Source organism: Pelmatolapia mariae, linkage group LG15 (genome assembly GCF_036321145.2).
Source record: "Pelmatolapia mariae isolate MD_Pm_ZW linkage group LG15, Pm_UMD_F_2, whole genome shotgun sequence".
Lineage (NCBI taxonomy): Eukaryota > Metazoa > Chordata > Actinopteri > Cichliformes > Cichlidae > Pelmatolapia > Pelmatolapia mariae.
In genome coordinates this window covers 517,501-538,626 of record NC_086240.1, presented here as the reverse complement: position 1 = coordinate 538,626, position 21,126 = coordinate 517,501, and the positions used below count along the sequence as shown (strand labels likewise).

Below are 21,126 nucleotides of genomic sequence, written 5' to 3'. Positions count from 1 at the left end.
CAACTTTTGAACTTTTAAGTGTAGCTATCACTTTCTGATTAAGAGTCCTCAAATGAAAGCTGATAATAAAGCATTTTAAAAGATAAAATACAACCTTGTGACTCATATGCCCTAACACCTACTCTGACAGGAAGTTGCTGCTCTGTCTCCGCCTTAAAATCCTTCCAGTGCAGGTAGGAATGAGGAAGAGAAGGTGTGAGCCTGGTTTTCCTTAGTGTCTGCACAGGGAGTTGTAAACTGGTCGTAGTGTTTGTGCAGGCCTGGATGAATCAGCCTCAATAAAACCTCTTTCCTGCCTCCCTTTGTTGGCCTGTTTGGAGCTTATGGACACACACGCATGCATGCATGCATGCGCATGCACGCCACCTGTTACTCTGCAGAGTGACTCAGTAACTTTTAGGGAAAGTTATGACACCCAGTATATGAGCTGCTGCTTTTAAACAGTGCATTATGAAGACTGTGCAGCTTGTTTTTGGACATTTCACTTTTTTTATTTATTTATTTATTTTTTTAGTCCAAAAATCACACCTTGTTTTTCTCCACTATCCAGAAAAAGACCTGAAAACCAAATGTGTGGTGGAGATGGATGGGAACCAGACAGTCCTGCATCCAGCCGTCACTAGTATGAACACAGCAGACCCCCGGTAAGCTGTTACATGGAAGAAAGTAGTCGTGAGTTTGAAGCCAACCTGTTTAAATTTCAGACACTTTGTGGTTTATTTTTTCTTTGTTCCACTTTCACCACAACAACATTTGATCCTGTCCACAGTGGAGCCTCCCCGGTTAGCCAATCAATTTGTTGAGCTTCATCTCTTTATCAGGAAACATTGTTGAGCAGACCTGTCGGCTTGAGTCACGTTGCTGGGGATCATCAATCTGATGACATCACACTTGACAAAGTAAACTTTAGTTAAGCAGCACGCCACAACTTGTTTAGCTGTGTTTCACACGTGGACCGGTGTTGGTGGCTGGAGCGTGACTTGGAGCTTGACCATAGGCGTGCTTCAGAACGTGTTAAATTGAAATTTGCAGCATGGATCTAATAAACTCTGGTTTTTCTGTAGACTGATGATAGCTACTAAATCTTTGGCTATGATTCAGAGCTGCAATTCCTTTGCTACTTCCTACCATGCGATGTCGCTGTCATGATAGCCGCTGAAGAACATTCAGAGATTTAGGTTTGCGTCTTGTCTGCCGTCAGCAGGGACGGGCTCCTTTGTTGGATAAGTATTTACCAAGACAGACGGACGTTTTCTATTTTTAAATGAACACATTGTCTCAGTGAATCAGCACCATACACGTAGCTTCCAGGTCGGAAATGTGAGGCCAGTGCAAAAGTGGCTTACGCCTGGATTCTTTCTAACGGTGAGCAGGGGGTCTATAAGCTCTGTAAGCCGTTTCCTGTTTCCGTGAGTATTGACACAGCATCGTGGACGTGGTTCCATAACGTGAGACGATTGAAAGGCTGCCGCCATGTGAGGGTATCAGGTTTTCAGCTTCTCGGTCACATTAACTCTTCGCCTGTGATACTTAGTCTTTCAGGCTGCATTTCTATTGGTTGGTTTGTAGAAGCAGAAGTTGTAATATGTCAATGTGATGACCAAAATCACATTCAGATGCACTCACCGATACATCCACCTACATTTCTTACACTGACCCCCCTCTGTGTGACCTCTCTGTGGGGTCACAAAGCCATTGCGGTAGCTGCAACGATATCCTGGGCCAGCTGGAAATCATACCGTTCATGCTATCAGGGTAAAACCATGACATCATCAGGCGCTCTGCCTTACAGAACAACACTCTTCTCCTCATCTCTGCAACATTTTAATGACTATCTCTCCCTTTTTATGAGTAGCTATTTGCATTGGACAAGTGCAGACAGTTCAGTGAGATTCCTGGCTGTGAGTGTGTTGTAATATGTATACAATAACAGGACTGACTGTATCACAGATTCACTCATTTAATTACCGTCAGGTGAGTTTGGAGAGAATCTAACCAGCTTTTCAGGTTGGCGCCCAGTCGTTTGGAAAAGGGCTCAAATCTAAAACTCCACCCATCCTCCGTGGAAATGTCCCTCCTCCCTCTGTCTCTTCTGCATCGTTACTCTTTACAAAGGGCGTGTGCGTCCCGGCTCAGCCCTGCTCAGGTAGTCTGACACACATTTGAAGGAGCAGGAAGAAGCAAAGGGAAATGGTGTCGGAGTTTTCTGTAACTCCAGTCGTGTTTATGATGTCACAAGTCACACTGGTGCAATGCGTTGCCGTGCACACACGAAACTGTATTTGTTTTGATGGTTGAGTTTGCAGTCCGACCCTCCTCTCCTCGTGTTGCAGTCAGCCAGATACTGAGTGGTGCAGGGAGATGTTCCCTGGAGGTCCTGGCCCTTGTTCAGCATGTAACTATGCCTTAGGGCAATCAGTCCCCTGCAAACATGGACTAAATGAATCACTGCCTTTGTAAGGAGGTTCGAGTCTCATATTTCACTGTGATTCTTTGCATTTTTTCATGCGTATGTATCCGTGTGTTTCTTCTGTCCTGACACGCTTCAGCGGCGCTGTGTTTCCCCATTTGGGGCTCGGTATGAACACGTTTTACAGGCTCAGTGTGGCACAAACGGTCCCAGACCAGCACAGAGGTCAGACGGGAACGGTGGAGGTGGTAAACTCATCTTTAACTCATGATAGTTAGATTTTACATTAACAAACTAACAAGAATCAACAGTATTGTTACTATAGAAGTAAATGTTATTCTTCCTAATGGAAGGCTTGACCTAATTTATCCCGTCGGTAAATTTGGTCTTTACAAAGCTTTAGCATTTCACATAATCTTCTCAAGTCTCGCGGACCTCTCCAAAACCTTCCTGCCGACTGGAGTTAAACTGCTTTTTTAGCCTCTGTGGCACAAGCTGGTCTCCAGTCCTACCACTGCTGTCTCAATGGGACGTTACAAACACTGCAGTCATTGTAGTGTGATGCTATAATACGTTGGATTGTGACACACAACCTGACGTTCAGTCTGGTGCTTAATCGAACTGTCAAATGTACAAATGCACACGATTGTTGGATTTGTATAAAATATCTGTATAACTCAGAGATGTTGGCACTCACAGGGTGTTTATGCAAAGGTTGATCATGATTGGTCAGCTCCTGTAGGAGGGAACATCCAAACACATGCTACCATCATTATACAGTAGGATCATAATATGAATTCATAATAAAGAGGTGTAGATGTAAAGCAATAATAGTGCCTGTTTAAAAAGCCTAAAGTGTCAGACCGACGTTATCAGCTGATTTGCTCATATTAGCCATTTGCAGGTGTTTTGCTATCAGCATCTCTAACAGACGATTCTGTGTGCCGATTGTTTTGTGTGCATTTCGTGTTGATTAACCAAAGTGTGGAAAGCAGAAGGCATCTGTGTCTGTAGTACTGCAGTTTCCCTGTTTGCTGTGAAGAGGACGGCCTCTTCTGTAAAGTTTGTGCTTAGTCAGCTCACTGCCTGATGGTTCAGCTGATTTGCTTCAGAGGGTGTTAATATGTCCCAGCACCCTGGGAGGCTGCAGCACAGCAGGGCCTGTCAGATTAATGAAGCCCTGTTCCTGCTTTAACCTCCTAGGACCTGGACATCACATTTTGGGTTATTTAGACCAAAACACTAAATCTTGCTCTTCAAGGCCCTGATATCCACTTACGAGGACACTATACTGCTACTGTTCTATCGAAATTTTAAATTAATATCCTCACATGTGTCTCTGATTTTTCTTAGAAACAAAAATTAGGAAAAAAAAATCTGGTAATTCTTTGGGACCTGATGAATGTAAAAACAATCAGCCCAAATATCAAAGAGAAATTAAAAATGCTGCCATGGAAGAGTTCGGGTCTTAGGAGGTTAATACTGTGGGAGGACTCTAACAGTTATTTTCATGAATTTCCTCGTATGCTCTAAGACAGCGGTCCCCAACCTTTTTTGCGCCACGGACCGGTTTATGCCCGACAATATTTTCACGGACCGGCCTTTAAGGTGTTGCGGATAAATACAACAAAATAAAACCAGTACCGGTACAGAAAAAAAGAAGATTTATTCATAACACACATGAAAAGACCCAGGAAAACCGAGTTAACGATAAAAACGATAACAAAATAACGCTGAAAACCGATTAAAAACCCTGAAAACCATACATTTCACACCTGAGCCTCAACTCTCGCGGCCCGGTACCAAATGACTCACGGACCGGTACTGGTCCGAGGCCCGGGGGTTGGGGACCGCTGCTCTAAGAGAACATTTAATATATAAGATCTGATAAGAAAATACCACCTGGGATGGATTTTAAAACATCAAACTTCATGACAACATTTAATTTTATGTCTTCACTATGACGTCTCCATTTTTTGATTTGTAAATCACCGGTTGTATAAACCCAGACTTTGTTGGTCACAGACTTGCTGACCTACCGTCGTCCTCCTTTAGTGATTCCTTGATGCTGCGAGCCAGTTATCTCAGGAATGTCCTCACCATCCCAGGAGAGAGCGGGACTAAAGGCTGCTCTTTCATGGATCAGCCAAGTCTCACACAGGGAGGCCTTGTTTCATTACAGCTCCTTAATCTGAGTGGTGACAACTGAGTGTGTGTGCGTGCGTCAAACATTTACTTTTAGTGACTCAGTGTGGCTGAAAATGCTGCCATATTATTGCATGTCAGACTTCTGTGTTGTTAGTATTCGAGTTGTTTTGCTTGTATAGGGTTAGTTTGATTGTGCTGTTATATGATTGGCTTTTGCTTCCTCCTGTGTGGTGGGCACATGTGCTCCCTGGAGTACGACACTCAGGCTTTGGTTTTGAGTGCAGTGAGCAGTTTGGTGGTTGTTGTATTTGAGCTCACGTGTCTGGCAGATGGGGGCAGCGTCACGTCTGAGCCGGAGTCCTGATGTAGCTTGAGCTTCGCCTTAAAGCCCACCGCATCCTGTTCGTGCAGGATGTGGTTCATTTTGCTGTTTCGGTGCAGTTGTTCGGGGGACCTCTGCCTTTGATCAGCTGACCGTCCACACACCCGCCTCTGCCCAGAGTGCTCAGCAGCTCCCCAGCGTGGAGCTCATTGAGCTCAGCCTTGAAGATACCATCTGCACTGAACTTCCTCTTCTTGGAGATTTGCACAGCCATCTTCCAACCGGCTGCAGACAGGAAAGCCTCAATTTTCCTTCAGTCCTGCTGCTTTTCTGCTTTCTCAGAAAAACAGCATAAGTTTACAGCCAATATGGAAGCTCTTCAACTGACATCAGCCTAAATGTTTCACAGCCTGGAGCACAAATCCCATTTAAAGATGTTGTCAGCCTGTTTCTAGTAGGACAATAACAGGAAGCAGATAGAAACTGATTTTGTGTTTTTAGCACTTGGTTGCAGGAAAAACAAGCTTTTAAAGTAGACTCTTGTGTTTCTCTACAACATATATCCGTGCATACACACTCAGTGGATGTTTATTAAACGTGACCAAAGGTTCGAATGAGGTCAGTTCATGTGGAAGTAATCCCTGCGAGCCTGCAGCTCGGGCCTCACACTGACCTAAACCGTGGACGTCTGACTCATTTGATATGGTGGCGCACATACACACTACTTTGATCTGAAGTGGGCGGGGCCAATGAAATGACGTGATGAATGTGTACAATTACAGGAAAAGGTCTGGTGTGTTTTTTGTTTGTTTGTTGTTTTTTGTTTTGTTTTTTTACAGTGGATTCAAAAGGTCAGTTTCTCACACTGACCTTCAGTCTGTGTGATGTCACAGTGTGTGATGTCATCAGGCGCAGGTGATTGGCTGAGAGCCCCGAGGCTCCGTACAAGTTGAATAAGGAATATATCCTGAAGACAGAATATTGACTTTGGAGAAATTTGGAATTTGTAATCAACGAGTGAAAAGCGCGCTGGAGTTACGATCATGCGAGAATAATGTGTCCATTATGAAGACGGTGGAGCAAATATCTGACTGATTGGGGGCAACAGTAGCATTTAGCTGTAATACTCCGCCTGCCTTTGTCTCCTGAAACTCTGTGATGTGGTTTAAAATGAGCATAACACTGAAAAATAAACCTCCAGGTTTGACCTTGGATTGGAATGTCTCATGGGTTATTCCAAATGAGTGTTTAAACAAATGCTTTGGCTTCATCTACAGAAATAATAAAGCTCTCATCACAACATCTGTCGATTTTCTAAATATTCAAATACACACTGAAGGAGGACGTGCAGAGGACTGCTGTGACATCACGTGCCATCATGTTTTCCATCAAACTCGATATCTCAGGATTCCACATCAGTCTTCAGCTACGTTTTTGAAATTCCATATTCCTGACAGATATTTGGCCGACATGGTTTGGATGAGCTGGCTTAAGTAGTTCTCTATTTAAAAATGGCAGAATCACAGAAAACATCCTCCTGATGTCAACACAAAATTATTTTTATGAGCAAATTAGTAACAGCAGGAAACTGACATTTTGCAGTTTTCGTATAAAGAAGCGCATCTTCACCCTGGAAATCAGAGCTGGGAGGCTGGAAGCATCTGCTCAGCTGATGATGACGTGGGATGAAGGGCTGCACTGGAGAACGGGTCATGTGTGGTAATGAAACTGGACTTGATGGAAGGCGTTGACGTGTTTGGCGGTCGATGCATGTGACGCTGCGCTGGCTGGGATAAACACGGTGACGGTGTTTTAAAAGTGCTGTGGATGCAGAGGTCGATCCGAGGCCGGCGTCTCGGGGAACGCAGCGACTGGATTCACAAAGGCCGGTGATGATTAGTGACCCGATGACTGATTTAGACTTTTCTACAAAAGCAAAGACCCTGAAACCTCCTTTCTCCTCTGACTTTGACCTCCAACCGTGCGTGGGCACGTGCACGCGTACGTGTGTGTGCGTGTGTCTGTGTGGTCAAAGATTTTACTGAGAATTATGACAAATAAGTTTAAATATCAGTAACAATATTATTTCTTCTCTTCTGTCTCCAGGAATCAGCCCAAGGTAAATATGATGTGATGGAGTTATTAATCGCGCATTTATGGTTCCGTGTGCACATTACAGACATGTGTGTCGCATGTTTTCTGCAGGTCTTTGCGTACGACTACTGTTTCTGGTCTATGGACGACTCTCAGAAAGACAAGTTTGCAGGTTGGTACATTTTCACAGTGACAAACGTGTCTCCTGACGGAGTGTTTCCTGATACTCTGAACTATTTATGGAGCTGAGAAGGCGACCGTGGGGGGGCTGGGATGAAGACAGTAGCGGTTTTTGATACGGGCGGTTGCCCGGGGCGGCATCACGGGCATCGGCAAAAAAAAAAAAAAAAATAGCTCGTACTCATGCTGCCCCGACATCAGCCAGCGCATATCGGGAATGTCACAGGCACCGGTCGGTTTTCTATCGCCCATTTGCTGGGAGTAAGGGCGCCCTCCGTTTGCGAGGTGCACCTGCTGCTTGCGGCACAGGGAGGAGAGGGCGGGGCGGCGGGGGATTCTCTGGTGGCTGGAGCAGCGTCTAATAACCAACTCACAAAATAAAAACAAACCAACAAACACGAAAACAGCAGACATCATGATACAGACTTATAATTTGCACCGATGTTTTTTCGAAATTCTATACGCGAAATGTGAGCGCGAGAGCCCTCGGTGCGCCTGCGCGCTGCTGAAGTCAAAGTAAACTTTATTGTCATCTCCGCTACATACAGTCCAGTATATAGAGAGACGAGACGACGAGGCTCCAGTTACAGCAGTGCAAGTAAACAAACAATAAATATAAGAAGAGTAAGAAAATAAATATCCGCTTTAGGACCAGGGGTAAAGGGATCAATAACTATTTAACATTTATAATTTACAGTTTGATGATTTAAAGTCTCACACACAACCCGTCGAAAGGGGAGGGGGGGCCTGCTGCTTCCAAATAGAGCACATTAGGTTATGTTGTGGTGATCCTCGGGTTGGGGGATGGGTGTTCATACTGGAGTGCAAAATTAAAGCCAATGGAAGATGGACAAGAAAAGTTCAAAGCCATCAAGTGCTCAGTTTAGAAAAAATAGAAAAGAAGAGGAGGAGAAACGCCAAACAGGCTAGGACCGCCACTGGATGAAGGGGTTACACACTGAGTCACACTGGTTGTGGCTCAGTCTGAAAACAGAGCAAAATTATTCTTCCTGTCATCCCGTTCGTGTTAAAAGTTTGTAGGATCATCAGCTTCGTTTGTGTGTCGTTGCTGATTTCACCAGTTACAGTCTGAGTTTTGTGTGCAGGTCAGGACGTGGTGTTCCAGTGCCTCGGGGAGAGTCTGCTGGACAATGCCTTCATGGGCTACAACGCCTGCATCTTTGCTTACGGGCAGACGGGTAACATTTCAGAACAACAACTTTAAAATAAGTAAAGATAAGAGGAACTGCACATCCTACCGCAGCATCACATGTTTCCATTTGTACACAGAATCGCTGCTCCTCCTACGTCAGATTTGAATGAAGCGAGTTGAATCTGAACAGGATTTGACTGTTTGTGACTTTGATTTTAGTTCTCAGTAGTTTGGGTCATACAGTCACTGCAAAGCTTTGTGCTTTGTTTCTGTACTTCACACCGCAGTAACCTGTGAATACTCTGAAACCTGTTTGACACTGTTTCTGTCTGAATGCCGAGTGTTTCCTGACCAGACTCATGCTAACACACGGGGGTACTGATCTGTTGTTGCGCTGCACATATTGGCTCCGGAGGAAAGAGATGGCACAGTCGTGGCACGCTCTGCCTGTTTAAGCAGAAACAACGTTTGGTGTCATGAAGTAACGATGCTGTGGCTGATATTGTCAGGATGCCATTTTTCCATCTGCTGAACCAAAACAAGTAGATTAACTTTTGATTAATGGGCAGATGCAGGTTCGGGCAGGGTCAGCCCCTCCCTGCCCACAGCTCCCATAAGCCTCGTCTGTCAAACAGCTGCAGTGATAAACACTAAGCCTGGCTCAGCAGTCCCCTCTTCGCGATTACAAATGAATGACATGGGATGCTGTTTGAGACCTTCACACTCACATGTCAGACATGAAGCGCTCTCACCTGACTCTAGTTTGGCAGCTTCTTTTATTCCAGCTGAATTTTCCTAAATGAATTACATTTGTTATGATCCTGGATACAAGCATCTGTATTAAATGATGAGTGATTCGTTCTGTCTCTCACTGGCGTCTGGATTGTTTGTCTTCAGGTTCTGGGAAGTCGTACACCATGATGGGCTCGTCAGAGCAGCCCGGTCTTATCCCTCGACTCTGCAGCTCGCTGTTCAGCAGGACTGAGAAGGAGGCCCGTGAAGGGGAGAGCTTCACTGTGGAGGTGTCCTACATGGAGATTTACAACGAGAAGGTCCGAGACCTGCTCGACCCGAAGGGGTGAGATGCTGAGACCCTCACTCGTCATTCTGCTGCGATGTTGGAATAACATGCAACATTCAGGGTCCACAGTGCTTCCCTGAACAAGTCCAGGCAGCTGAAGGACTCAAAGCTGTGACTGTCTCCTTATTTCTGCAGAAGCCGACAAGCACTGAGAGTCAGAGAGCACAAAGTTTTGGGGCCTTACGTGGACGGTCTCTCCCGTCTGGCTGTGACCAGCTACAAGGTAAACCAACTGTTTCTTTCTTTTTTATTGCATCGGGTTTCCGAGGACCAGAAAGTAATAACGGTGGCTGCAGACGGCGTGTGTGTTTGTTGGTGTTCAACAGGACATCGAGTCTCTGATGTCAGAGGGAAATAAGTCTCGCACAGTGGCGGCCACAAACATGAATGAAGAGAGCAGCAGGTCGCACGCCGTGTTCAACATCATCCTCACGCACACGCTCACGGACCTGCGGTCTGGGGTAAAGACACGCTCGCGTGTGCACACCGTCTCTCTTTGCAGCTGATTATCTTTTCAGTTATTGGCTCGAGTGTTCGTGAAATGTGTCCGAACTCAAGGGGACTCGTTTCGTCTTATTTAAAGTCCAAACGTGTAACACTGAGAAGCACTCAAACCTGTCGGTGTCTGTCTGTTGGCACTTTGCTGTTAGCATTCTGTCACAAAAACACATCATGTGTCCAATTTTTCAGTTACATCTATAAAAAACGTATAAAATAATAATTTGCATCAACATTTGCGATACCCAGATGTATTTTATTCGTCTTTTGTCTGTGAATCGCTGCTTCCGTTAAGTCGTTCTCATTCAAAAGCTATGAGAGATTCTAGCTCGATGAGCTCGTGTGCGTCGTCGTGTGTTTGCTGCAGACGAGCGGGGAGAAGGTGAGCAAGCTGAGTCTGGTGGATCTGGCTGGAAGTGAGCGGGCAGCGAAGACTGGAGCTGCAGGGGAGCGGCTCAAAGAAGGCAGCAACATCAACAAGTGAGTGCGCAGAAAATAAACCTGTGATACTGACAGTCGAGCCGGTTTTACTGCCTGCTGCTGTTTGTCTTCAGTCTAGAGCCGAGGTGTCCGCCTCCAGGCCTCGAGGGCCGGTGTCCTGCAGGTTTTAGATGATGAGCCAACACAGCTGATTTAAATGGCTAAATGACCTCCTCAGCATGTTGTGTAGTTCTCCAGAGGACCTAATCAGGTGTGATTCAGGTGTGCTGACCCAGGGTGAGATCTAAAACCTGCATGACACTGGCCTGGAGTTCCCACCTCGGCTCTAGAGCATCCAGACACCCGTGTTTGTTTGAAGTTACTGGAAACGTCTTGTTTCTCTGCGTCTCTGAGCATCTTTAGTGCTCAAACAGTTCTGATGTGTGTGTGGCCTGCTATTGGGTCACCAGTGTGAACGCCCCTGAATAGGAAGCATATTTTAGTTTCTGCAATTAAAGATGTTTTGCAGAAGCGCATCAGCGTCCGGCTAACAAGGCGATAGCAGCGGTCTTTGAGTCTGTGCTTCACTCAGTCTTTTGAAGCTGAGATTGTTCAGGTGACGTGTGGACTTCTAATCGTAGCATCACAAGCCCATCTCTGTCCCTCCCTGCAGATCTCTCAGCACTCTGGGTTTAGTCATTTCTGCCTTGGCTGACCATGGAGCAGGGAAGAACAAGAGCAAGTTTGTCCCCTACAGAGACTCTGTGCTCACCTGGCTGCTCAAGGTACAAGAAAGGAACTTTGTTTTCAAGTATGCAGCCTCAGATCGCACTGCAAACTCACATCGGAGGCATTCCTTTTGCCTCAAATGAATTAATTTTGTGACATTTCAAGGCTCTGCTGTTTGTTTCATTAGTTCTGCTCAGTTGGAAAAAGGCTCCATTTGCCAGCTTTGGGTGTTTAATTTGGGATTTTCAAATCAGTCTTAATTTGGCTCCAGATAGCATTGTAATGGTGTGAAATGTTGTTTCCCCAACATCCTAGATTTCAAACTGCGCGCACATAAGTCATCGTGCTTAATTACATTACTGTAATGCTCAGAGTTTGGGGTTAATAACTGAGTTTGAGGCAATGTTCGTACCCGCAGGACAGCCTCGGAGGGAACAGTCGCACCGCCATGGTGGCCACTATCAGCCCAGCAGCAGACAACTACGATGAGACGCTGTCCACTCTTCGTTACGCCGACCGGGCCAAGAACATCGTCAACCACGCCGTGGTGAACGAAGACCCCAATGCAAGAATCATCCGCGAGCTACGAGAGGAAGTGGAGAAGCTGAAGGAGCAGCTCACCGAGGCGGAGGTTTGGCCTCGTTCAGCCTGCGACTGATCAGTGAGCATTATGGGTAATAATCCAGTGACATGTGTCCAGAGTCTAATGAAGCTGCTGTCACTCTCAGTCTATGAAGGCCCCCGAGCTCAAGGAGCGACTGGAGGAGTCGGAGAAACTGATCCAAGATATGACGGTCACCTGGGAGGACAAACTTAGGAAAACGGAGGCCATTGCACAGGTAGCAACACACAAACACACAAGACCGCATACAAAACACGTCACCGTGGCTTTCTGATAGCGTTTAAATCCTCAGTGTTTGGAGTTACCAGCTAACGCTCGGAGGCTTTGACAGGAAGGTGTAAACGCTGTTAAACAGTGAAACTACAAACTAATTAAATAATGGGATTTCACCAACGCTGAGACGGACAGTACTGCACACACGGCCATGCTGTTGGTCACATCATTCTATAAAATGGGCCAAAAGACACCAACAGCTCAGCTAAGAGGGTTAGCGACTTCAGTCAGCTGTTTGTCACCTCACTGCGAGAGGGTTACATCCCCAGCCTCTACGCTTTACTAGTATTCAAATGGATAAGGTAAAAAAATACATTCAGCCACTGTGCAGCGGTTTGAAATGAACTGAAAGCATCCATAAGTGGTGGTAGTCATGGTAACGGTGTCATTGTACCAGCCCGTAGACCTGCAGCCTCAAGTGGCCGTTAGAGGAACTGCAGTTCAACGCTTCAGCTTAGCTTCAGTTTTCAGGACACGCTGAATACATTATTTTTCCATCTCTATCCAGATGAATATATTTTTAAAAACTCTCGTTGAACTCAGAATCAATTCATTTATTGAGCTGACACATGTCATCAGTCTTTTCTGTTTTGTTCATGATGGAGATTATGTTTAGTATCCCAGCCACTTCTCTTTTCTTTCATCAAGCAGCTACAGATCAGAACAATCACTCGGTTAGTTCCTGTGTTGAACGTGACGTGTGTTCTCTGCAGGAGCGTCAGAGGCAGTTGGAGAGCCTGGGCATTTCTCTGCAGTCGTCTGGTATCCGAGTGGTCGACGATAAGTGCTATCTGGTCAACCTCAACGCTGACCCTGCCCTCAACGAGCTGCTGGTCTACTACCTAAAAGTACTGAGAACTCACCATCCATCCTAAATACATCGAGTTGCTGCCATTTGATTGGCTGATTAGATGTTTGCATTAACAAACAGCAGATGTGCTCAGGTGCAGATGTTTTGCTTGTGATAGTTTTCAGATTGTTAAGTGACCATTTGTCCTGTATCCAGGATCACACGCGCGTGGGTTCAGCCGACTCACAGGACATCCAGCTGTGTGGGATGGCCATCCAAGCAGAACACTGCGTCATTGACGTCACAGAGAGCCACGGCGTGGTGCTCACTCCTCACCGCAATGCTAAGTATGTAGCTAGCCCGTGACAAACGATACTGCAGAAGACCGGCTCATTGCAATGCTCACTTTGTGCTTGCAAAGCTGCGTTCAATTTGAATTGGATTGCAGGTCAATCTCACAGCTGCAGACAACAGACTTTCCTGCAAAATGCCTTAAATGTTAGCAGCAATGACGAGCATTGTGGAGCTGCCACCAAGCACTTTGGTGACAGCAGCTGTGTTCTGTCCGTCCATGTTGGTTATTGATCACATGCAGCAAACTCCGGTTATATGGACAGGCTACATTTGGAAACCCTGGGTTGATTTTAGTTAAATCTGCATTCGTGTGACTGCTCGCCCTCACTGCTGGTGTTAGACCGAGTGAATCCATCTAAGGAAAAGATGCCCTGGGTTTGCTCCATGTGCTTTGTAGTAGAGCACCAGGATACACCAGGCCCGACTAAAATAAAATGTTTTAATGAGTTGAATCAGAGCCGTGTGCTCTAATAATAATGAAAGAACCTAGAACTATACTTAATATTTTTGGGAGAGTTCATTCGTTTCAGTTTCTGTAGATGCACATCAAATGTTTGCTTTGTGCTTTCTCTCTGCAGAACGTACGTGAACGGCACTGAGGTCGTGAATCCCGTGCAGCTTCACCATGGCGACAGGATCCTGTGGGGGAACAACCACTTTTTCAGGTGTGTGTTTGAACCTGGATCTGCGGCGTCAGATTTCTCACACCAACATTTGTTACATGTGGTAACAAAGTGTTTCTCTTTCGCTCTGCGACACTTCCTCTTTGTCCGACTCGCTCTTTCCTCTGTGCGAGCGCAGGATCAACCTGCCCAGGCAAAAGGTGCAAAAGGGGGGCGAGGATGAGGAGGGTGCCGCGATGACAAAGTGTTCGAGCAGCGACTGTCTGGAGGTCGGCGAGCTGGATGCGTACAGCGACGTGTCGAGCGAGAGGAGCTTCGGCTACGAGTTCGCCCAGGCCGAGGTCATGATGAAAGGCATGTGGAACAACGGTGAGTCAGAGTAACAGAGGGGCTTTTTCAAAATGTTACCTTTAAATCGTAACATTGTTGTAAGAAGTGGTCAGCCATTTGTTAGATGAGCTAATAAAAGCGGTTTGGTTTTTTCATTTTTTGAAAAATTCTTTTTTATTTTTTGACCTAAAAGGAGAAAAAATCTTGAAGCATTTTGTTGATACTCTGTCACTTCAAACTTGGCAGGTGTGCTGCTGGGAAATGGAGTGAATGCAGAGTTTGAATGTAAAAATATAAATAATGTGAAGAACAGCCAAAGTCAGAATGAAAAATGTGCCTTTACTGTCTTACTGGGAGGCAAAAGCAGTTCTGACAGGGTTTTATCTGTTAGTGGTTTGAGTGTTTATCAGCGTTTGTGTGTCTGCAATGCTTCCAGCCAGAGACCACTGACTCTCACACTCACACCTACAGTGTGTCTTTAATCGAAAGCCAGAATAATCACAGTGTCTTCTCCATTATCCTCCCCGTGTCCTCCTCCAGACCCGTTGCAGTCAGTGTTGCAGACCCTGGAGAAGCAGCACCAGGAGGAGAAGCGCTGTGCTCTGGAGCGCCAGAGGCAGATGTATGAACAGGAGCTGCAGCAGCTCCGCCAGCGAGTCACCCCCGAGAAACCATCGGGCGTCCCAGGCAGTGCTACTGCAGCCGTGTTGTCAGCCAGCTCAAACAAACGTGTGCGGCGCTGGAGCGAGGACAGGTGGCGCTACCTCTGTTCTCTCTGTCGGTCCCCAAAGAAGAAATCTAGGAGCCTCTGCACAGTGTGGCTGACTGTCATCGTGTCTTTGTGTTACAGAGAGGCCATGATAACCCGCAGCCTGCGACGACTTAAAGAGCAGATCGTTCGGGCTAGGCTGTTGGCTCAGGAGGCCGGCTTCATTGCTGAGGAGCTCAACAAAAGGACGGAGTATCTGGTCACTCTGCAGATACCGGCCGCCAACCTGGATGCCAACAGAAAGGTACAGCAGGATGACGTCTGCTGCTTTAAAACAAACGTGGTACCTGTTAAAGAGAAGGTGATGATGAAGGCTTCATAGTTCGGTCGCAGCAACATTTGATGAGGAAAAGTGTTGAAATGATGTTTCAGTCCTCTTGGATTGAACTTGTAAAGCCGTATCCGACTGTGAGGATGGACATGCTGACAGGGTCACGTTTGGTTTTCCTGTCGCCGCAGCGCGATGCAGTGCTGAGCGAGCCGGCCATCCAGGTGCGGCGTAAAGGTAAAGGGAAGCAGATCTGGGCTCTGGAGAAGATGGAGAACAGGCTGGTGGACATGAGGGAGCTCTACCAGGAGTGGAAGGAGCTGGACGAAGACAATCCAGTGAGTGGAGACACGAACTAGAACGACCACAAATAGAACGCAGCATGCATCAAAAGCTGATGAAAGCCACGCAGCAGGAACGCTCGTTAGTCAGAGTGAAGTATAAGCTCGTTTGTGGGAAAGCTGGGAAGTTGTGGAAGGAAAAAAACAGAAAAAAAACACAACATATGTGAAACTGAGAAATATAAATGTTAGTGCAGAATTTAGAATTTGCTGACAACAGCAGACTACATGAAAGTTGTGATTGAGGTTAAAGTTTTAACTGTCACTAAGTGGAACGTCTCGTAACCTAATAAGGTAACAATAACCTGAGTATGAGAGCCTGTGGCTCGCTCTGATGTCAGTGTGGAGGCCAGTGGTGTCCAACTCCAGGCCGCGAGGGCCGGAGTCCTGCAGGTTTAGATGTGTCCTTGATCCAACACGGCTGATTTAAAAGCTAAATGACCTCCTCAACATGTCTTGAAGTTCTCCAGAGGCCTGGTAATGAACTAATCAGGTGTGATTCAGGTGTGTTGACCCAGGGCGAGATCTAAAACCTGCAGGACACCGGCCTCGAGGCCTGGAGTTGGCTAAGCCTGGTGTAGGCAGCTTAAAGGAGCAAATTTCATCTTTCACTCAGTTTGTTGGAGTAAAATGAAACAGGAGTTCCCCCAGAAGAAGAAGAACGAGCAGGTTGGTGTTTTGATCTGCAGTTCGTCCAGTCTGCATGTTGAGGAGTGGTTTTCTCTCTCTGTGATTGGTGCACCTGTGTACAGATGTTTGGGTGGATGGCCTGAGGGATTATACGTTCTCACTAACTCTTGCTTCCTTTTTCCCCGATCGAGGTGATGCGCTCCTATTTCAAACGTGCCGACCCTTTTTTCGATGAGCAAGAAAATCACAGCCTGATCGGTGTGGCCAATGTCTTCCTGGCCTGTTTGTTCTACGATGTCAAACTGCAGTACGCGGTGCCCATCATCAACCAGAAGGGAGAGGTACGATGTTTTGGGTTTACGCCGGCATCTCGCTGCCTCGTTTTCAGCCACAGAGGCCATGTTTTTCCCTCTGATGAACTGGAAAAGTGTGAACTTACCTGCACAGCACCAAACGGACAGTTAGCTGCTAGCTGATGGTGCTGAAATGCCCGTGTGTGTTTCAGGTGGCAGGTCGGCTTCACGTCGAAGTGTGGCGTGGTACAGAGAGCTGTGAAGAGGAAGGTGGAGGCGGTCCTGACAAGCAGCTGAGCAGCACAGATGGAGATCCACATGAGCGCACACTCCGCTGCGTGGTGAGATGATTTCAGTTTCTTTAACAGGTCAAAGTCCAGCAAACGCTGCAGAAACCCAGCGTGCCCCTCTGAAACTCTGCTAGTCATAACGCCCCCTCTGCAGGACACGAAGTCATAATCCTGCCTGTTGTAGCTCTCCAGCGAGTGTTTCTGCCCCGTATGATGGAGTCGGATGCACTCGTGTGAAGTGCGGCAGGTTTACTTAACTTTAGCTTAACTGCCTTCTGCTTGTGTTTTGTCATTGTGGGAAAAAGATCAAGTCCTTTTCCCTCTGAGGTGCATTTCCGCTCATCCTAGGTGAAAATCCTCCAGGCCACCGGGCTTCCTCGCCACCTGTCCAACTTTGTCTTCTGCCAGTATCACTTCTGGGCGCAGGAGGAGCCGGTGTTCACCGCTCCAGAGGTGGCCTCTTCCAGCTCGGCGTCCGCCTCCAGAGACCCTCAGTGTACTGTAGTGTTTGACAGCACCAAGGTGGAGCGTTTCTGTGGTTAAGTAAAAGCTGTGATCAGCAGGTGAGTTGTCACTAACAGAAAACGTGCCTCGTGTCATCTTCAGGAATTATCTGTGCCGGTATCGGAAGATTTTGTGGAATTTCTGGCTGAGGGGGCGGTGGCCATCGAAGTGTACGGTCACAAACAGGCTAACCATCGCAGGAATCTGGCACTGTGGGACCTGGGAGTGATCCAAGCCAAGACCAGATCCCTCAGAGAGAGGTGCATCAATACGAGCGCATCTACAGCAAATAAACTTCAGTAATCTGAAAAGGGAGATTTGAGGAGAAACATGAACACAAGAAGACATCAAAATTGGAGCAGATGGTGGCATTTTATTGGAATATGTTTATACTTTATATGTAATATATATTTTATTTTATATGAGCCAAATTAAGTGAGTGAGTTCAAATCCACCACCCTGAGCTACCCCTGAGTAAGGTACCGTCCCTACACCCTGCTGCCCACTGCTTCACTGAGTCAATGGGTTAAATGCAGAGAGGAATCCCACCTACAGGGATTCATAAAGTATACAAAGTGTTTACAGAGGTCAGAACAGGAAGTCGTCATCTCATCGACTTCAGGGAGAGCTTTTGCAACTACAGCTGTCGCCACCTGCTGGCCTTCAGATAGAATGCAGCATCAGCCTTTTCAGCTCCTTAATGCCTTTGAGCAACTTTCTTATGTTCTGTCCTTGTTGCTGTGCCCTGATGGTGCGGTCTCTCACAGGTGGAGTGAGGTGACCCGTCAGCTTGAATTGTGGGTGAAGGTGATGGAGCTGAATGAGGCGGGAGAGTTCACAGCTGTAGAAGTTGTTCCCGCTAAAGATGTCCGCACAGGAGGAATCTTCCAGCTCAGACAGGTAGTTAGTGTGTGTGTGTGTGTGTGTGTGTGTGTGTGTGTGTGTGTGTGTGTGTGTGAGAGAGATTAGGTATGAAGAAAGGAGTCGAGCCGTCTGTAACTGTTCTTTTCTGAACAGGGACAGTCTCGGCGAGTGCAGGTGGAGGTTTGTCCAGTGCCAGACTCGGGCACCATGCCACTCGTTGCAGCCTCCATCCTGTCTGTGTCTGTTGGAGATGTAAAGGTCCGACAGGTGCGTCTCCCCAAAAACGATCCAAAACAGGTGAGGACGCCGTTCTTCAGACTGAGTACGCTTTCAGTTTTTAGCCTTTTAACTGTTAATGTGTGAATTTACATTTTAGGGTACGGATGAAGAAATGGACAGCTATCAGGTAAGAGACGTCGTGTAGTCTGTGTGTAATGGAGAGGAAACAGTCTCAGTCTGTCTCACGTGTGTGCGTGCGTGTGCGTGCGTGTGTGCAGGAGGTGGACCTGGAGAGGATGAGGGAACAGTGGCTGGCCACGCTGACTCAGAGACAGGAGTATTTAGACCAACAGCTGCAGAAGATCGTCTGTAAAGCAGGTACAGCTGGAAACACAAGGGCTGGGCAGAAAGGGGACTCACTGGCCACTTTATTAGGTATACCTTGCTAGTACCGAGTTAGACAGCGTTTTGCCTTCAAACTCTTACATGTCGTATATTCAACAAAAGCTGAAAACAGATCTGAGTCCATGCTGACGTGATGACATCACACCGTTGCTCTTTGTGTCACATCCAACTTGTGCAAAGAGATCTGGTTACCTTGGAGGTCACTGAGTATGGTGAACTCCGCTGTCGTGTTTCAGATTATCTGAGGTTCGTGGCGTGAACCATTAACCCGTTGGAAGCATCTATCAGCAGATGGGTGCTGTGTGATGGTTACAGGGACGGGCGCAGCAGTAATACTCGACGTAGGATGTGGTGTGTGCCAACAGTCTCCGACACACCTCTGAGCCAACCGTGTGAATGTGTAGCACGTCCAGGTTACATGTGTTGTGCATTCAGAGATGCTGTAGTTTTTACCCCTCGGCAGTAAAAGGCTGATGGGGGACTGCCGTCACCCAGCTGGGCGGGTGGACACCTTTGTGAGTGTGTCGAGAATGAGGAGAGGGTTAGGGTGAGGCGCATCGACTAAAAAAACTGGACGAATTTAAAGGTCAGAGTATGATTTCTGAAAGTCTTGTGAGAGCAATAACTGGAGAACAAGGCAGCGTATAAAATCAATACAATAGGCGTGTCCACCAGCAGGCTGAGGGATGGCACAGGTGGTCGCTGTCCATGCTCGTCGGGCATCACCCAGAGAGCTGCCACGAAACTCCAGGGATGGCTGTGTAGGAAACACCCAGTAGATCCTCAGACCAGCCATGAGCCAATAAGCATGGCTCATTCATTTCAGTCATGCAAATCACACGTTTGCTGTGACCTTCTGCAGGTCACCTTCACCGTGTTTGCATTTCTAAATATGTTCAGTTGGTGCAGTGTGTTAGCCAATTAGTTTGTTTTGGTTTTTTTGCAATAATATGAAGGGTGTACCTAATATAACGACCAGTGAGTGAATCTATAAATTAAAAAATAAATAAATAAATAAAAAATGATCAAAGTCTGTTGTCTGCAAAACCTTGAAGAACTCATGGAGCGGTGTTTTTACCACTAAGCGTTTGTGTGACGTTCTTCCTGCTGCTGCTTTCGTTTCCTGTGAACGCGCACAGACAAGTCGGAGGATGATGTTGAAAGAGAGTCGCAGCTGCTGGAGTGTCGTCTGACCCTCACCGAAGAACGGAACGCCGTCATGGTTCCATCTGCTGGCAGCGGCATTCCTGGAGCACCAGTAGAGAGGTGGATGGGTTTTACTGGGTTTCTTTACTCAACAGTTTCTATGATCTGTGTTTTCTAAACAACAGAGAAGAAAATGAGCAACAAATGATTTCTGGTAAAATATGGAACTGCAGCTCCAAAAAGCTTTCCTGTATTTAGAAAATGAATTTATCTTTAATGTGATGGAACATGCAGAAACCCAGGCCACAGTCTCCAGTGTTATTGTTTTATTTTACCACCTAAAATTTCAAAGCTTCTTCTAAATTAATTTGACCAAAAAGCAATTAAATTGATTCATTCTGTCTTTATTTTCTGTGACTTTTAATCTTGAAGCTGTCGGACTGTTTATTCTTTGGATTAGTCTGAATTTCAGTTATTGAGTTAATGACAACAAATACAACGACCAATAAATAGTTACTTGTAGCATGTTTGTAAGTGATTGAGCGTACTATTAAAAACTGCACTGCTTTTACAAGAAGCTGTCGAATGATCCACGGTCCTCACGGTGTTAAAGACGGAGCGGTCGCCATCTTCACTCAGGAACAAACTTTAGCAGCTGATCACTTTCTCCACAGGGTCCCTGTACCTGGGATGGAAACACACACTCCTGCCCTGTTTCTGGATCTCAGTGGTATGTTGTTGCTCTCTTGGTAAAAACCACCTGTGCTCGTAGCAGCCGCTGAAGCTCCTCACGTGTGCGTTTTCCCTCCAGCCGACGATTTCCAGTCCAGTCTGTCGGCCCCGCTGGCCGGAGGACAGGACGCGCTGCTCAGTGGGGAAGATGAAGACGACTTCTTTGACCTCCATATTGTTAAACACTATGATCCAGAGGTGGGGAGGCTGTAAAATGACTTTTCCCTCAGGTTTCTTCTTCCTGTTTTAGAGAGAATTAAAGCTACCAGATGCAGATGGAGGGAAATCTTGAGCCGGTCATTTCCTTGTGAATGCGTTCCAGGTGAAGGCCGAGGCGTCCTGGGACTCCACGGTCCACGAGTGCCCCCAGCTGAGTCGTGTGGTGCCCGCTGACCAGAGGGTGTACCTGACGGTGCGCACGGTGGTGCAGCTGAGCCATCCGGCCCACATGCAGCTGGTCCTCAGGAAACGCATCTGTGTCAGTGTTACTGGGAGACAGGTGTGTGTGTGTAGCTTAGATGGTGTGATGGGTATGCTTCACAGCCCCCACCTGAGGAGAACAGCTGATGTGTTGTTGTGCTGCAGGGTTTTGCCCAGAGTCTGCTGAAGAGAATGTCTCAGCGGAGCACCGTCAGCGG

The 21,126-nt window shown here is 46.8% G+C and overlaps 1 protein-coding gene across 7 annotated transcripts in view; it reads left to right on the top strand.

Annotated features, from left to right (window-relative positions):
- Window positions 1-21,126, top strand: part of LOC134642653 (kinesin-like protein KIF13B) — a 37,529-nt gene that overhangs the window by 1,010 nt on the left and 15,393 nt on the right. For all 7 annotated transcript variants that reach the window (XR_010096318.1, XR_010096319.1, XR_010096317.1 and 4 more), the window contains 31 exons: window positions 551-644; window positions 6,987-6,999; window positions 7,086-7,146; window positions 8,261-8,353; window positions 9,205-9,385; window positions 9,524-9,611; window positions 9,715-9,849; window positions 10,254-10,366; window positions 10,980-11,091; window positions 11,454-11,666; window positions 11,764-11,874; window positions 12,644-12,778; window positions 12,937-13,067; window positions 13,653-13,739; window positions 13,876-14,066; window positions 14,568-14,781; window positions 14,878-15,040; window positions 15,256-15,402; window positions 16,227-16,376; window positions 16,541-16,669; window positions 16,967-17,140; window positions 17,225-17,382; window positions 17,890-18,022; window positions 18,140-18,283; window positions 18,363-18,392; window positions 18,484-18,583; window positions 19,750-19,876; window positions 20,431-20,486; window positions 20,568-20,686; window positions 20,811-20,987; window positions 21,074-21,126. The exon at window positions 21,074-21,126 is cut by the window's right edge and continues 40 nt beyond it. Coding sequence is in view for 3 of the 7 variants with exons in the window: in XM_063494549.1 (XP_063350619.1) it covers window positions 551-644; window positions 6,987-6,999; window positions 7,086-7,146; window positions 8,261-8,353; window positions 9,205-9,385; window positions 9,524-9,611; window positions 9,715-9,849; window positions 10,254-10,366; window positions 10,980-11,091; window positions 11,454-11,666; window positions 11,764-11,874; window positions 12,644-12,778; window positions 12,937-13,067; window positions 13,653-13,739; window positions 13,876-14,066; window positions 14,568-14,781; window positions 14,878-15,040; window positions 15,256-15,402; window positions 16,227-16,376; window positions 16,541-16,669; window positions 16,967-17,140; window positions 17,225-17,382; window positions 17,890-18,022; window positions 18,140-18,283; window positions 18,363-18,392; window positions 18,484-18,583; window positions 19,750-19,876; window positions 20,431-20,486; window positions 20,568-20,686; window positions 20,811-20,987; window positions 21,074-21,126 (3,832 nt within the window). In the remaining 4 variants the exon portion in view is untranslated. The remainder of the gene's footprint in view (window positions 1-550; window positions 645-6,986; window positions 7,000-7,085; window positions 7,147-8,260; window positions 8,354-9,204; window positions 9,386-9,523; window positions 9,612-9,714; window positions 9,850-10,253; window positions 10,367-10,979; window positions 11,092-11,453; window positions 11,667-11,763; window positions 11,875-12,643; window positions 12,779-12,936; window positions 13,068-13,652; window positions 13,740-13,875; window positions 14,067-14,567; window positions 14,782-14,877; window positions 15,041-15,255; window positions 15,403-16,226; window positions 16,377-16,540; window positions 16,670-16,966; window positions 17,141-17,224; window positions 17,383-17,889; window positions 18,023-18,139; window positions 18,284-18,362; window positions 18,393-18,483; window positions 18,584-19,749; window positions 19,877-20,430; window positions 20,487-20,567; window positions 20,687-20,810; window positions 20,988-21,073) is intronic.